Below are 15,384 nucleotides of genomic sequence, written 5' to 3'. Positions count from 1 at the left end.
CGTTGTATTCAGAACGATGAAACTAAGATAAGACCGTTGGAATTTTCCCGATAGGACTCATAGAAGCCGAGATATCGACCTCCAAAGTTTGGGATTTTTCATTTCTTGGGTATACCCTCCCGTATCGAAGTTTTTCACCAAAAATTGATTTTTTTCGAAATCAAACTTAGTATACCAGCGTCTTATTCTGATCACCTAGATCACGAAAACACCGGGTATAAGAGGATTCAAGCAGAACTAGTGGAATGAGAGCACTTTGAAAATCCTGAAAAAATCATTTTTTGACGTCCGTTTTTGAGGCCAAAAATGAACTCCAAAAATGCAAGATCTTAGCTAATAGAAGAACTAGGACTTTGCGGATGATCTCGTTGTATTCAGAACGACAGAACTAATATAAAACTGTTAAAATGTTCCCAATAGGACCCATAGAAGCCGAGATATCGACCTCCAAAGTTTAAGATTTTTAATTTTTCCAATAAAACCAATACCAACCATCCCATCTGAAAAATATATTCCACCACAATTTGTGTAAGCATGAAGTAAAGACATAACTTGACATAAAAGGGAAAAAGGTATTTTTTTAATTTCAGACATTGGTCATAAATTTCCATTCTTTCAATGCCTGGAAGCAGTACTAAATTACCTCACTTGATTGGAAAAAAATAATATTTTTAATTTTTCTGTTTGTTGACATTTGCAATCGTTCCATGAATCTTTAACAAAAAAAGTTAATCTTTATTAAAGTTAATCTTTAATAAAGAAAGTTAGGATAATGGCCTCAAGTTAATGGTGCGAATAATTGTTTTTAATAATTTGGCAGACACTTGTAACCACTATTTTTCCTTTGAATACATGAAAAAGAAACTTCAAATATTACCCAAAAGAAAATCACCAATTTCAGACAACGCTAATCGTTTTTGTCTTGCTTTAAATATATTAAAGAATAATTTAAGTTTTTTAGTGTATCTATAGAAATATTGAAAAATTCAAATGTCGCAAAAAAAATTAAATATAAAAAAAGTGACAAAGTGATAAGTTTCCCACGTAGAGAAAATAGAACGAACCTCCTAATATTTCCCATTATTTAATATGTTATTTTAGTGTCCCGGTTTAGTTGTTTTCAGTTTTCAGGGTTAAGTTGGATGTGGGGTCAAGTAAAGTCCAATTCTTTTTCTCTTTATTGCCAACGTTTCGGCCTTTATTGAGCCAAGGCGAACAAAAAAAATCAAGACTTTTTTTTTATAGTATTTGCGAGGATATATTTTACTTTATTCATCTAAGAAAATGAGATACAGATATTTTTCTAGCCTGAAACAAGCAAGAACGAAATAAAGGAATCTCTATTTTTTTCTCGAAACTTTTACTTATACAGCTCGTTCAATTTTTCACCTCTCAATAATAAATTCCAATTTCTAATTTAAATGATTCAGTTCAAAACTCCCTCCAGCAAAATAAAACGAACGGGGGAAAAATAGCAAAAAAACCAGCACAATATTAGCAATCATGCCGCACTCTGAATTTCAAACCTAAAACTAAATATAATAATAATTATTCCGAAAGAGGTGCCTCCGACTGAAAATGCCTGGTTTTTCATGACGCGGCAATCAAAAGTTATTCAAATCGCATTTTAATGCCGCTAGTAAATAGAGCTCTTACGTGACTCTGGAAACTTTATAATTCAGGTTTGGATTTTCGAACTTTCGCCCCCTCATTCTCCAACCTTGTTTTGTGAGGTTTCGCTTTATATTAGCGGGAGAAAACATTAATGTAAAATCCCTTATAAACCCCAGAAATAAGTCGTGTATCCTTTAAAAAGTCCCAAAATCTTAATTAACTTCATAAACCCCGTGAGGGAATACGAAAGTTCAATTTGACTGCCGTTGCAGTGTGACCCAAGGGAAAAATAACAAATCTTTTAAGTTCCATTTCCATTATAAAAAAAAATTAATTAAATGTAAAGGGCGGTTTAATTAATCGGAAAAGTTTTCTTTCCATTATGTTCTCCTTAAGTTCGGAACGATATCAGGGGGTTACTGAAATGAAAAAATAACACTCCCGGCTACTTGGGCTTATATTTCACATATTTTTAAGCCCTAATCCTTATAGGGTGTTTATTTACGGTAGATTAACCAATTTCAGGTTGGAAATGTTACATATATAAAGAAGTTTTTGCTTAGATTAAGGCCTCATAAAAACTCAATATGGTTAACTGGTCACAAATCTCCAATTTCCTTTCTTATTAATTTAATTAAATTACACGTAAACATCTAATGTAATGAACATTGCGAACGCTAATGCGAATTAGCACATAGAGATAATCCAGGTATGCAAATAAGGTTTAGGCCATTGACTGGCTTAACCCTACTTGTTTTACATTAGCAAGAGCATACGAGAGTCCTAGATGCGATTAATGCCAATTTGTGAAGGTTAATTAAGTTTTAATATAGGTATATTTGGGATTAATAATGAAAAAAAGATCCAATCATTTTTTTTTGGATATTTGAGATTATCGTTCCCAGGCATTCCAGACAGGTTCAACTATTTAATAAATGAATTAAAAAATATATAGTTTTTTTCGGGAATTAGAGGTTATTTTTCACGTAAAAACTATTGAAATGATTATAATTGTCTGAAATAAGTGAAAAATTATTTTTCTTTCAGACACTTGAGGTCATTTCTAACTTTTTGCAGGCATCCAAAGAATGGAAATTTATGGCCACTGCCTTGATTTATTAAAATTATTTTTTCCCTCTTTGTTTATTTTCCTACTACAAAAACTAAAAGTGCCTGAAATAATAAATTGCAAGAATTTTTGTTGGCATTTAAGATAACTTTTCACCTCTTCCAGGCATTCAAAGAAAAACAATTAGTAAATTACTGAAACTGCCTGGAATAAGTGAGGGCAATTTTTTTTCAAGGCTTTTGAAGTAATTTCCTATTTTTGCCAATTATTCTAGAGGTAGAAATTTATTGCAAGTGCTTAGGAAGTAAAAATTCTTAATTAAAGTCAGTTTTTTATTTCTTGACTAAAAAGCTAAAGAGTGCCCAAAATAATAGTTATTTTTAGGCTTTTTACGTATTTTTTTTACTATTTCCAGGCATTCAAAGAAAAACATTACTATTGCCTGAAATAAACGAACAATTATTTCATTTCTTACTTATTCCAGGCACTCAAAAATTGAAAATTTATGACCACTGTCTCAAATAGGTAAAAATATTTTTTTTTAGGCCTTTAAGGTAATTGTGACCTTTTCCAAGCCTTTTATCTAGGCACTTGAGTTTTTTTCAGGCATTTAAAGGCAAAATAATTGCTGCCATTGTTTGAAATCAATAAATATAAATATATTTCCAGTAATAACTTTCTCCGGTAAAAATTAATAAAACAACCGCAACTACCTGAAATAAGTGAAAAATTATTTTTCTTTCTTCCAGGTATATGAGGTAATTTTTTACTTTTTTATAGTCTACGAGTGCCTGAAAGAAGGAAAAAATGAATTTTCTTTCACGCATTTAAAAAGTTGAAATTGATGGTCACTGCGTTGAATTAATCGAAATATTTCTGGTTCATGTCATTTTCTATTTCTCGACCATAAAACCTCAAAGTTCCTGAAATAATAGAAAAAAAACTCCAAACGTTTTTTATAAATTTGAGGCAATTTTCTATCTCTTCCAGGCATTCAAAAAATTTTTAATAAAACGACTTCAACTGCCTGGAATAATTAAAAAAATATTTTTCTTTCAGATATTTGAGGTCATTTCTAACTTTTTGCAGGCATCCAAAGAATTGAAATTTATGGCCACTACCTTGATTTATTAAAAATCTTTTTTCCCTCTTTTTTTTATTTTCCTACTATAAAAACTAAAAGTGCCTGAAATAATGGATTGCAAGAATTTTTGTTGGCATTTAAGGTAACTTCACCTCTACCAGGCATTCAGAGAAAAACAATTAGTAAATTACTGAAATTGCCTGGAATAAGTGAGGGCAATTTTTTTTTCAAGGCTTTTAAAGTAATTTCCTATTTTTTTCAATTATTCTAGAGGTAGAAATTTATTGCAAGTGCTTAGGAAGTAAAAATTCTCAATTAAAGTCGGTTTTTTATTTCTTAACTATAAAGGCTAAGAGTGCCTAAAATAATATTTATTTTTAGGCATTTTATGTAATTTTTTACTCTTTCTAGGCATTCAAAGAAAAAACATTACTACTGCCTAAAATAAATGAACAATTATTTCATTTCTTACTTTTTCCAGGCACTCAAAGAATACAAATTTATGGCCACTGTCTCAAATTGGTAAAATATTTTTTTCCAGGCCTTTAAGGTCATTTCGACCTTTTCCAAGCCTTTTATCTAGGCACTTGAGTTTTTTTCAGGCATTTAAAGGCAAAATAATTGCTGCCATTGTTTGAAATAAATAAATATAAATATATTTCCAGTCATAACTTTCTCCGGTAAAATTTAATAAAACAATCGCAACTGCCTGGAATAAGTGAAAAATTATTTTTCTTCCAGGTATATAAGGTAATTTTTTACTTCTTTATAGTCTACAAATGCCTGAAAGAAGGAAAAACCTAATTTTCTTTCACGCATTTAAAAAGTTGAAATTGATGGTCAATGTTTTGAATTAATCGAAATATTTCTCCCTCATGTTATTTTTTATTTCTCGACCATAAAACCTCAAAGTGCCTGAAATAATAGAAAAAAAACTCCAAACGTTTTTTATAAATTTGAGGCAATTTTCTATCTCTTCCAGGCATTCAAAAAATTTTTAATAAAACGACTTCAACTGCCTGGAATAATTAAAAAAATATTTTTCTTTCAGATATTTGAGGTCATTTCTAACTTTTTGCAGGCATCCAAAGAATTGAAATTTATGGCCACTACCTTGATTTATTAAAAATCTTTTTTCCCTCTTTTTTTTATTTTCCTACTATAAAAACTAAAAGTGCCTGAAATAATGGATTGCAAGAATTTTTGTTGGCATTTAAGGTAACTTCACCTCTACCAGGCATTCAAAGAAAAACAATTAGTAAATTACCGAAACTGCCTGGAATAAGTGAAGGCAATTTTTTTTTCAAGGCTTTTAAAGTAATGTCCTATTTTTTCCAAATATTCTAGAGGTAGAAATTTATTTCAAGTGCCTAGGAAGTAAAAAAAATTCTCAATTAAGGTCGTTTTTTTATTTCTTGACTACAAAGGCTAAGAGTGCCTAAAATAATAGTTATTTTTAAGCATTTTACGTAATTGTTTACTACTGCCTGAAATAAATAAAAAATCATTTCATTTCTTACTTTTTCAAGGCACTCAAAAAATGAAATTATATGGCCACTGTCTTAAATTGGTAAAAATAATTTTTTCTAGGCGTTTAAGGTAATTGTGACCTTTTCCAAGCCTTTTATCTATGCACTTGAGTTTTTTTTCAGGCATTTAAAGAAAAAATAATAGCTACCATTGTTTGAAATAAATAAATATAAATATTTTTCCAGTAATAACTTTCTTTGGTAAAAATTAATAAAACAACCGCAACTGCCTGAAATAAGTGAAAAATTACTTTTCTTTCAGACACTTGAAGTCATTTCTAACTTTTTGCAGGCATCCAAAGAATTGAAATATATGGCCACTGCTTTGAGTTATTAAAAATCTTTTTTCCCTCTTTTTTTATTTTCCTACTACAAAAACTAAAAGTGCCTGAAATAATGGATTGCAACAATTTTTGTTGGCATTTAAGGTAACTTCACCTCTTCCTCTTCAAAGAAAAACATTTAGTAAATTACTGAAACTGCCTGGAATAAGTGAAGGCAATTTTTTTTTCAAGGCTTTTAAAGTAATGTCCTATTTTTTCCAAATATTCTAGAGGTAGAAATTTATTTCAAGTGCCTAGGAAGTAAAAAAAATTCTCAATTAAGGTCGTTTTTTTATTTCTTGACTATAAAGCCTAAGAGTGCCTAAAATAATAGTAGTTTTTAGGCACTTTATGTAATTTTTTACTTTTTGCAGGCATTCAAAGAAAAACATTACTACTGCCTGAAATAAAGGAACAATTATTTCATATCTTACTTTTTCCAGGCACTCAAAGAATGAAAATTTATGACCACTGTCTCAAATAGGTAAAAATATTTTTTTTTAGGCCTTTAAGGTCATTTTGCCTTTTCCAAGCCTTTTATCTAGGCACTTGACTTTTTTTCAGGCATTTAAAGGCAAAATAATTGCTGCCATTGTTTGAAATAAATAAATATAAATATTTTTGCAGTAATAACTTTCTTTGGTAAAAATTAATAAAACAACCGCAACTGCCTGAAATAAGTGAAAAATTATTTTTCTTCCAGATATGAGGTAATTTTTTACATCTTTATAGTCTACAAGTGCCTGAAAGAAGAAAAAATGCATTTTTTTCCACGCATTTAAAAAGTTGAAATTGATGGTCACTGCTTTGAATTAATCGAAATATTTCTGCTTTATGTCATTTTCTATTTCTCGACCATAAAACCTCAAAGTGCCTGAAATAATAGAAAAAAACTCCAAACGTTTTTTATTTATTTGAGGTAAGTTTCTACCTCTATCAAGCATTTAAAATTTTTTTAATAAAACGTTTACAACTGCCTAGAATAATTAAAAAAATTTTTTTCTTTTCAACATTACTTCTTATTTGTTTCAGACATTTAAGGAATATGAATTTATGGTCACTCCCTAAAATTATTAAAATATTTTTTTTCCTCAGGTTATTTTTTATTTTTTGACTACAAAACTCAAAGATGACTGGATTAAAAAAAAATTTCCAGGCATTTGAGTTCACTCTTTACTCCTTCCAATTATCTGAAGAAAAATTAATAATAAGACATTATTATAATAATTAAAAATATTATTTTTCTTCCAGGCATATGAGGTAATTTCTTATTTTTTTCCCTCTACTTTCAGGTCATTTTTTACTTCTTGACTACAAAATCTTAAAGTGCCTGATGTGGAAAAAAAAATCCAAACACTTTTTTAGGCATAAATGTCAAAAAAATAGAGACAAATTATTTTATTTCTTACTATAATAGTAATAATAATAATGTATTTATTTAGCTTCAGCTACAAAGTTAATGCATAATATAATACATATTTAAATCAATAAAAATTAAAAAAATGCAAATAAATTGAAAAAAGTGTGTGCTTGTAGGTGCTCGCACAAAATGTAATAAACAAGTAAATGTAACAACGACTATGGCATACATATACAAAAACACAAAAAATCTCACATACAGAAAAAGTATAAATAAAATATAAGCCTAAAATAAAATAGCCAAAAAAAAAACAAAATACCAATTAAAATTGTCAAACAAAAATAAAATAAATACACATACAAACTACAGGAACTCCCGGAATAAAAATTCCAATATATTGACTTTCAGTGAATGGATTTTGGTTATTTTTTAAAGGGCTAAAAAAATCAATAATAAAAAAGTTATAAATCAATAATTGTAAAAGGTAAGACTTTCTTAAGATTCCTACTAGAACCTAATATATGCACTTGCTAAGAAGTGACAAAATAGTTTGTTTCTTACAGGCATTCTTGAAATGAAAATTCCAATATCTCGACTTTTAGTAAATGGATTATTTATTTGTCAATCAGAGACAAAATTTCTTGTTTCGTACAGGCACTCCTGAAATAATAATTCCAATATCTTCACTTTTACTGAATGGATTTTAGTCATTTCTTTTAAGGAGACTAAAAGGGTCTTCGGAGTATTCCATAAATCAATAATTATACAATTTTGTCTACTAGAACCCAAGATATTTACTTGCTAATAAGAGAAAAACTATTTTGTTTTTACATTAATTGAAATCTTTTGAAAAAGTAAATAATAATTCAAGTTTAATTAAGTTGTCAGAAAAGTAACAAAATTAGCTTCAAATATTTAGAAAAAAATAAAAATGGTAGATAAAATATTGAAGATGACCTAAAAAGGGCCGAAATCGTAAGAAAAAATCAAATCATTGTGGGATATTTGAAACCAAAAAATAAAAATATCCAATTCAATAAAAAATTCTAAAATAGGATCGATGTAATGGTAGAATTCAATGAAAAAGGGACAAATTACTTTAAATCCCTGGACAAAGGCAAAAATTACCTGAAAATTTTTAAAAATATTGACACAAAGTTATTTCTGATTTGTCAGACAAAGAAAAAAATACATCAAATGACTAAAATAAAAGTAAATAATTTTATGAAATTTAGTTGAAAAGGGAAGCAATTACTTCAATTTAAACAAACGATTAAAAAATCGAAAACTAAGAAATTGCTGAGCCTTAATTTCTTGAAAAAAATCACGAGTTCTTCATTACTTCAAGGGAAAAATACCTTTAAAGGCCTGAAATGAGAAAAAAATAGTTTTAAATTTAATAAAAAAGGCACAGTATTAAAAATTCAAAATTACGAAAAATAGGAGGAAAAACACCTAAACCGTGTCAAAGAAGACAAAATTAATTTCCATTTTATTATGATAGAACTGATATAAAAAAAATTACTTCAAATATTTTTTGATAACACGTATTTCACATACTTAATTTTGAGAACAACGTCATAGTTGTTAACAATCTCATTTTTCTACTTAGGATAAATCAGGAAAAAGTAGCTGAAAAAGAAGACCATGTGGATTTTTATTGAAAATTTGTGACTGTATACATGTTTGATAGTATCAAAAATCTGATTTTTCCATTCCGTTAATTAGAAAAAATTAAATTTTCACTATGTATTTAATATACGTTTGAATTTTTCGTATATAGGGAAATAAAATAGGAAAGCAAGTTATCAAAGTGGTCTATGCAATTTATTTAAATTATTTTTGATGGCTCGTTGAACATATTTATTTTTAAGTCTTAATAGATTGGATAATCTTAATCGATTAACTCAAGAAAAATTATTTATAAGGATTTTTTGTTGCTATTTTAATGCTTGAACTCCCAGTAATTTTTTTTGAATTTTCGTTTTAAAACTGGCCTGATTTTAAGAAAAATATTGATAACTCCTTTATCAAGCAATTTGAAAGAAAAAAGTATTCTGGCTTTATTTTGGGCATTTAGTCATAGAAGCAAATACAAAAATAAGAGCATTGATTTTCCCCAGAGATCTCGAGAAAAGTGGGAAAATAAAAAAACATTTTTCACGGATTGTCTTGGAAAACGGTTTATATAAAAACCTAAAATATTTTTCAAATGACAGTCCTTCTTAGACCCGACCACTTTTATTAAATCCTTTTCTCTGGTAGAACAATAGTTTTGCCAAGAAAAAATAAAAACAATTTTTAAAAGAAATTATTAATCATTTTAATTCTTCCAGGCACTCCATTGAAAAAAATATCAATATCTAAATTTGTAGTGTATGGATTTTAATAATTTTTTCAGTAGTTACTTAAAAAGCCCTTAAACTATCCTAGAAATCAAGATAATCACTTGCCAATAAGAGATAAATGACTTATGTTTTCATAATATGATATATTTTACCTTTGAATTCCTTTACTATGAAACAACAACAAAGAACAAGTATTTGAGTCAAGCAACTTCGTCAAATTCAATGATAGAAGAGTCAAAAAAATATCACGCAGAGACACTAGTTCGTCTTCATTCTTCAATACCCTCTTTTTCACCATTAAATTTTGTCAATATAAAAGAACTTATTACAACTACATTAAGAGCCTTAATGTCTTTTCTAGGTGAGCTTAGACGTCTTAAGCTGCACCTCCTCAATCCTCAACCTGTGCATGATCTCCGTAGACCGTTACTACGCCATCACCAAACCACTCGAGTACGGCGTAAAAAGAACTCCCCGTAGAATGACATTGTGGATAGTGTTAGTGTGGTGTTTGGCGGCGATGATCTCGTTGCCGCCCCTTCTAATAATCGGAAACGAACACACCCTCCAAGAAGAGGGCGGCGAGATCGTAAACGACGTGTGTTTAGTGTCGCAGGACATCGTCTATCAGATCTACGCGACCATGTTCAGTTTCTACATTCCGTTGACGGTGATGATCACGGTTTATTATAAAATATTTAGGGCGGCCAGGAGGATAGTGAACGAGGAGAGGAGGGCGCAAAGTCACCTGGAGCCCCACTGTTACTTGGAGATTAGCGTGAAGAATGGCGAGGGACCGCCCCAGAATAAGATTTCCAGTCAGTCGCCCGCGAACTCGTCCAAGGTGAATCATAGGTCCAGTTCGGCCAGTACCAATACTGTGGTAAGTTTATTTTTGATGAGCTGTTTCCAGGTTGAGTTTGAGGTTATTAAAATAATAAATCTGCTGGAAATTTGGTATCACTACCTGAATTTGGTAAAAATTATTATTTTTTTCCAGAAGTTTGAGATTTCTTTTTTATGTTGAAATTTTTTACTTTACTTTAAGGAAAGAAATTAATACTTAATTTTTTACTTTAAGGAAAGAAAAATGAAATACCACTGCTTGATATTAATGAAAAGAAAATTTTTTCCTGGTATGTTCTTGGCCTTTTTTAAGGTAATTTTTACTTGTTCCAGGCATAATTTTTGGCTTTTTAATAAAACATTTCGTAACTCTCCTAGGGATTTAAGAAAAGAAGAATTACGGCTACTGCCTGATATAATATAATTTTTCCAGGCATTTTTATTTGTTGTTTTCTAGGAGTTTAAATTAAATGTATAAAAGGTAAAAATATAATTTTTTTCAGGCATTTGAGGTCATTCCTGAGTGCGTGAGCCAGGAATTTTTTTTCGACTTTTTTCCAGACGTTTAAGATTTTTTTGTATTTCTTTTAGGCAAAAAAAAAAAACAAACCGAATTACTACTAGTCCCTGAAATTTAAAAAAAAAACTTATTTTGATCCAGCTAATTCAGGCCATTTTTAAGCTCTTCTTGGCTGTTTTATTATATTTATTGAACTCATTTTTGATTTTTATATATTTTTTCAAATCTTTTCCAGACGTCTGAGATCATTTCTTAGTTCTTCCAGGCACTCAAGGCAAGATTAGGAAAATTCGTCTTATTTTTTTCCTTTGACTGCTTGAAAGTATAAAATATATCTTAAAGGATAAGAGATACAAGGAGGATAAAAATTGTTTTCCAGGCACTTAATGTCAACCTATAAAACAAACAAATTTTATTCCAAGTAGTTGAAACCCACTTTATTTCCTTTTTAATTAAAATGTTTCTTTTTGGGAGCTTAAAAGAATTTTTTCCAGGCAGTTAAACAGAGGAAAAAAATATGCTTTTCCAGATACTTATTGTCTGCCTATAAATACAAACAAATTTGAAAAAAAGTTTAACCATGACCTGAGTGTCCTGGAAAGAGTGTAAAAATTAGAGAAAACCTGGCAGAAAGAAATTCTTTATAATAAATGATTTTTAGAGACATTGTCTTTTAACAAAATGTCAGTTATGTACCATTAAGTTATGCCTCAAATTACAACCAATGTTTAAAGAATGACTTCAAAGCCGAAAAAAGACTGATATGAACTTTTAATAGCAAAATGTAAACCAGGTACAGTTAAGTTATGCATGATATTTCAATAAGTAGTAGACTAATATAGTTTCTAAGGTAATTTAGGACACTTGATTCTTTTATACATTATTTATTCTTTTATTCATTATTTATTATATTTTATGTATAATGAGTTTTATGTATATATTTATCATCCTTAACTATGTATATTTAAATAGCTAACAATAATGTGCTAAGTTCCGTTATGGTGCTCCTGAATTTGGTAAAAAATATTATTTTTTCCAGGAGTTTGAGATTTTTTATTTATGTTGAAATTTCTTACTATTTTCTTATTTTACTTTCAAGGAAAGAAAAATTAAATACCACTGCTTGATACTGATAAAAAGATAATTTTTTCCTGGCATTTGCAGTAATTATAATTTTTTTTCCAGGCATTTTTATTTGCCTTTTTCTAGGAGCTTAAAATCATTTATTACTTTTTCCATTAAAAATTCAAGGCATACGACTATCTAAAATTGGTAAAAATATAATTTTTTTCAGGCATTTGAGGTCATTCTTACTTGAGCCAGAAATTTTTTACAGACGTTTAAGGTCTTTCCGTATTTCTTTTAGACATAAAAAAATTACTACTAGTTCCTTGGATTAATAAAAACTATTTTTTTCCAGCCTTTTTATCATATTTATTGAGGTCATTTTTAATTCTTCTAGATCTTTCTTCGTTTCTTTTTACTTTTTTCTAGACTATGGATGAGAAATAAACATGAGTTTTCTAGGGTTTAATCTCTTGTCAGACATAGGAAACTACAGGTTTAACTGACTGATAACACTTAAACCTTTAGTTGCCTGGAAGAAGAGCTAAAATCAAAATCAAAAGTCTTAAGACAATAATTTAATTTTGCAAAACAATCCTCAACTTTTTTATTACTGGAGCCACGTAAGTTGGTAAAAAAATATTTTTTTTCAAGTCAGTTTTTACTTTTTCCAGGTATTCTCTAGGTACTAGAAGTTTTGAGAAAGACAAAATTTACTATGAATTTCCTAAAAAAATGACTTTTCTGGACTTCTTTTAAATATAATTTTTATGAACCACAAACATTTTCCAGGCTTAAATTTTCTGGCAAATTTCTGAAAAAGGTTCTGAAATATTAAAATGCCTGGAAGAAAACATTAATTTGCTTCTTCTTTTTTGGTACTACCACTGCCTAAAACTAGAAAACAAATCCAGGCATTTTTTTTAGGAATTTTCCCTATCAAAGGTATTTACGTTAAAAGTCATGACATTTTTTGTGAGACGTTTTTTTTAATTTCTAATGACGACCTGGCAAAGTTTCAAAGTCATCAGTGATATAAATTTTTAATAGCAAAATGTCAACTAGATGCATTTAAGTTATGCATGATGTTTCAATAAATATTAGACTTTTTTATTAGAATTTTTCTAAGATTATTTAAAACATAAAAATTCTTTAACTAATGCAATATATGTAATGAGTTTCTTATATACAGGGTGTTTCATTAATATTACAAAAAAATTAGGGGGAGTTTCCTTGCTTAAAAATAATAAAAAAAGTCCCTATAAATCTATATCCGCAAATGCGAAATATAAATATTAAATAAAAATATTTATATATAAATCTATATATGAAAATTGGCCTCTGAGGGTTTTTTGATATGGTCAACTCAAATTTAATGTTACGAGGGTTTTCACTTGTAGAGGACGCTACATACACGGTTTTTTATACTTTAAAGCGTGATAATTTTCTTATGGTTGCTTAAATATTTTTTTTTACAAAAAAAAATTTATCTATCATTTTCGCGTAAAAAAGATATTTTGGTCAAAATTGCTACAAGCCAGCGTTTTCGAGATTTTTGGAATTAATGCATTACATTTTAACGGTTTAGATTCGAGATATCATATTCAATGCTTTTTTGAAACTTTAAAATAAATGTCAATATTTTATTTTATATTTTTTTGTTATAAAATATTTTTTATTTAGTGAAAAAAAATGTTTAAGGTGGCCCTAAAGGAAAAAGTCCAAGAAATTAAGGTCTAGAGATCTGGGAGGCCAAGGTTCAATTCCTCCTCGTTTTTTTTAATATAAATCCACTTTTTTACTACTTAAAAATAATTTAGGCCACCATAAAAAAGATATGACACTTTTTAAGTATAAAAAACCGTGTATGTAGCGCCCTCTATAAATGCGAACCCTCGTAGCATTGAAGTTGAATTTTCCAGATCAAAAATTCGCCAGATGAATTATATAAGAAAAATAATATTCCAATATCTGCAAACTACCAAAATTCTTAAGAAAAAACAAAAATAAAAAAAAAATTGTAACACCCTGTATCTTAGAAATTAAGTATTTGCGGACATAGGTTAATAAGGACTTTTTTTATTTTGTTTAAGCAAGGAAACTCCTCCTGAATTTTTTTGCAATATTAATGAAACCTTAGCTATGTATATTTAAATCATTAACGCTCCACATAATTACCCAAAACTTACCCCATGTCTATTAGTTTTTGAGATCTCATTTATCACCAATTTTAGACACTTTGCATGAAAAGATTCTTAGATGTGAGGGCGGAGATGATTAATGCATTATTAATTATATGGTAAAAGATAGTTTTAAAAACAACCCCTTTCCCAATTAAAACATAAACATTTCATGCATATTGCATGAGCGGAATGAATATGAAGGCCCATTATACATTCCGGATAACGTAATTGCAGTTAAATCCCGTGCGGCTTATTCCCCGGCGCAACTCGCAAGTCAAAACAATTCCGTAATGTAAGCAAAATGCAACGGGCAACTATAACTAACACAATATCTCACTCCTGCGTTATTTGTTTTCACGGCGAACTATAATAATAATTAGTATGACTGATTTATGGCTTTTATTAAACTTCCTCGGGGCCAACTGGAAATTTCAGAAACAATCAACACTTTTGAGGAAATTGTTGGGAAACAAATTGAAATCTTAAGTTTTAGGTTGATGATCGATAAGGGCATATTATACCAAAAGTCAAGTGTAAATTATATTTAGTACATACTTTCCTGACAGCAATTTTGCTCTAATATGAAAATATATTTTTTTTTCCTAGCGTTTGTAGTCATTTTTATTTTTTATTAGGGTATTTTCTTTTGTTATTTTTCTTTTTTTTGAGATACTTGAAGATATTTTCAGCTCTTTCAGCTCTATTTTAGTCATTTCTTCCAGATATTTGTGGTCTTTTTTATCCTGAAATTATTTTAGCTTTTTTTTTAAGGTTTTTGAGGTTATTTTTAGCTCTTCCAGGATTTTTTTAAAAAATGTATCAGGTCAATTATTATATTTTCCAAGCATTTAAGGAATGAAAATTTATTACCACTGTCCGAAAACATTATTTTTTCCAGGCGTTTTAAGTCATTTCTTACTATTTCCAGACTTTCAAGAAAAAAAATTATATTACCTGATAATAATGAAAATATATTTTTTTCTATGCATTTACAGAAATGTTTATTTTTTTGGGCCTTTTTTAAGTCATTAGACAAACGTAATATGATGCCGACACCCAATTTAGTTATTAATGAGATGTATAGGTTTTTTCTTGAATTTTTGTGTTAATAATAAAGAAGTTTATTTAGCATAATAGCTACATACATTACAATAATTATAATTATAATATAAAGCAGTCCTAAAGTCTACAAAGAAAATAAACTACAATAATAGTAATAAACCAATAAAAGTTCATTACATACAGGGCTACATTAGGTTTATACCTATTAGAGTGGTGATCAGCGTAATAAAAGAAAACGTACACAACAACTATTGGTATAAATAAAACCTAACCTAGGACAACACAAATGGTATAATAAAACTTATAACTAAAATCATAAAAAGAATATAATGTACAACACAAAAAAAAATAGAAATACTCTTAGCTATCCCTATTTAAAAG

The 15,384-nt window shown here is 28.8% G+C and overlaps 1 protein-coding gene across 4 annotated transcripts in view; it reads left to right on the top strand.

Annotated features, from left to right (window-relative positions):
- The window catches only part of LOC126742177 (5-hydroxytryptamine receptor 1-like), a 205,051-nt gene that overhangs the window by 153,911 nt on the left and 35,756 nt on the right, over window positions 1–15,384 (top strand). For all 4 annotated transcript variants that reach the window (XM_050448752.1, XM_050448753.1, XM_050448754.1 and 1 more), the window contains one exon: window positions 9,689–10,210. In XM_050448752.1, the coding sequence (XP_050304709.1) occupies window positions 9,689–10,210 (522 nt within the window). The remainder of the gene's footprint in view (window positions 1–9,688; window positions 10,211–15,384) is intronic.

The sequence above is a fragment of the Anthonomus grandis genome, chromosome 11, assembly GCF_022605725.1.
Source record: "Anthonomus grandis grandis chromosome 11, icAntGran1.3, whole genome shotgun sequence".
Taxonomy (NCBI): domain Eukaryota; kingdom Metazoa; phylum Arthropoda; class Insecta; order Coleoptera; family Curculionidae; genus Anthonomus; species Anthonomus grandis.
This window is presented reverse-complemented; position numbering and strand designations above follow the sequence as displayed.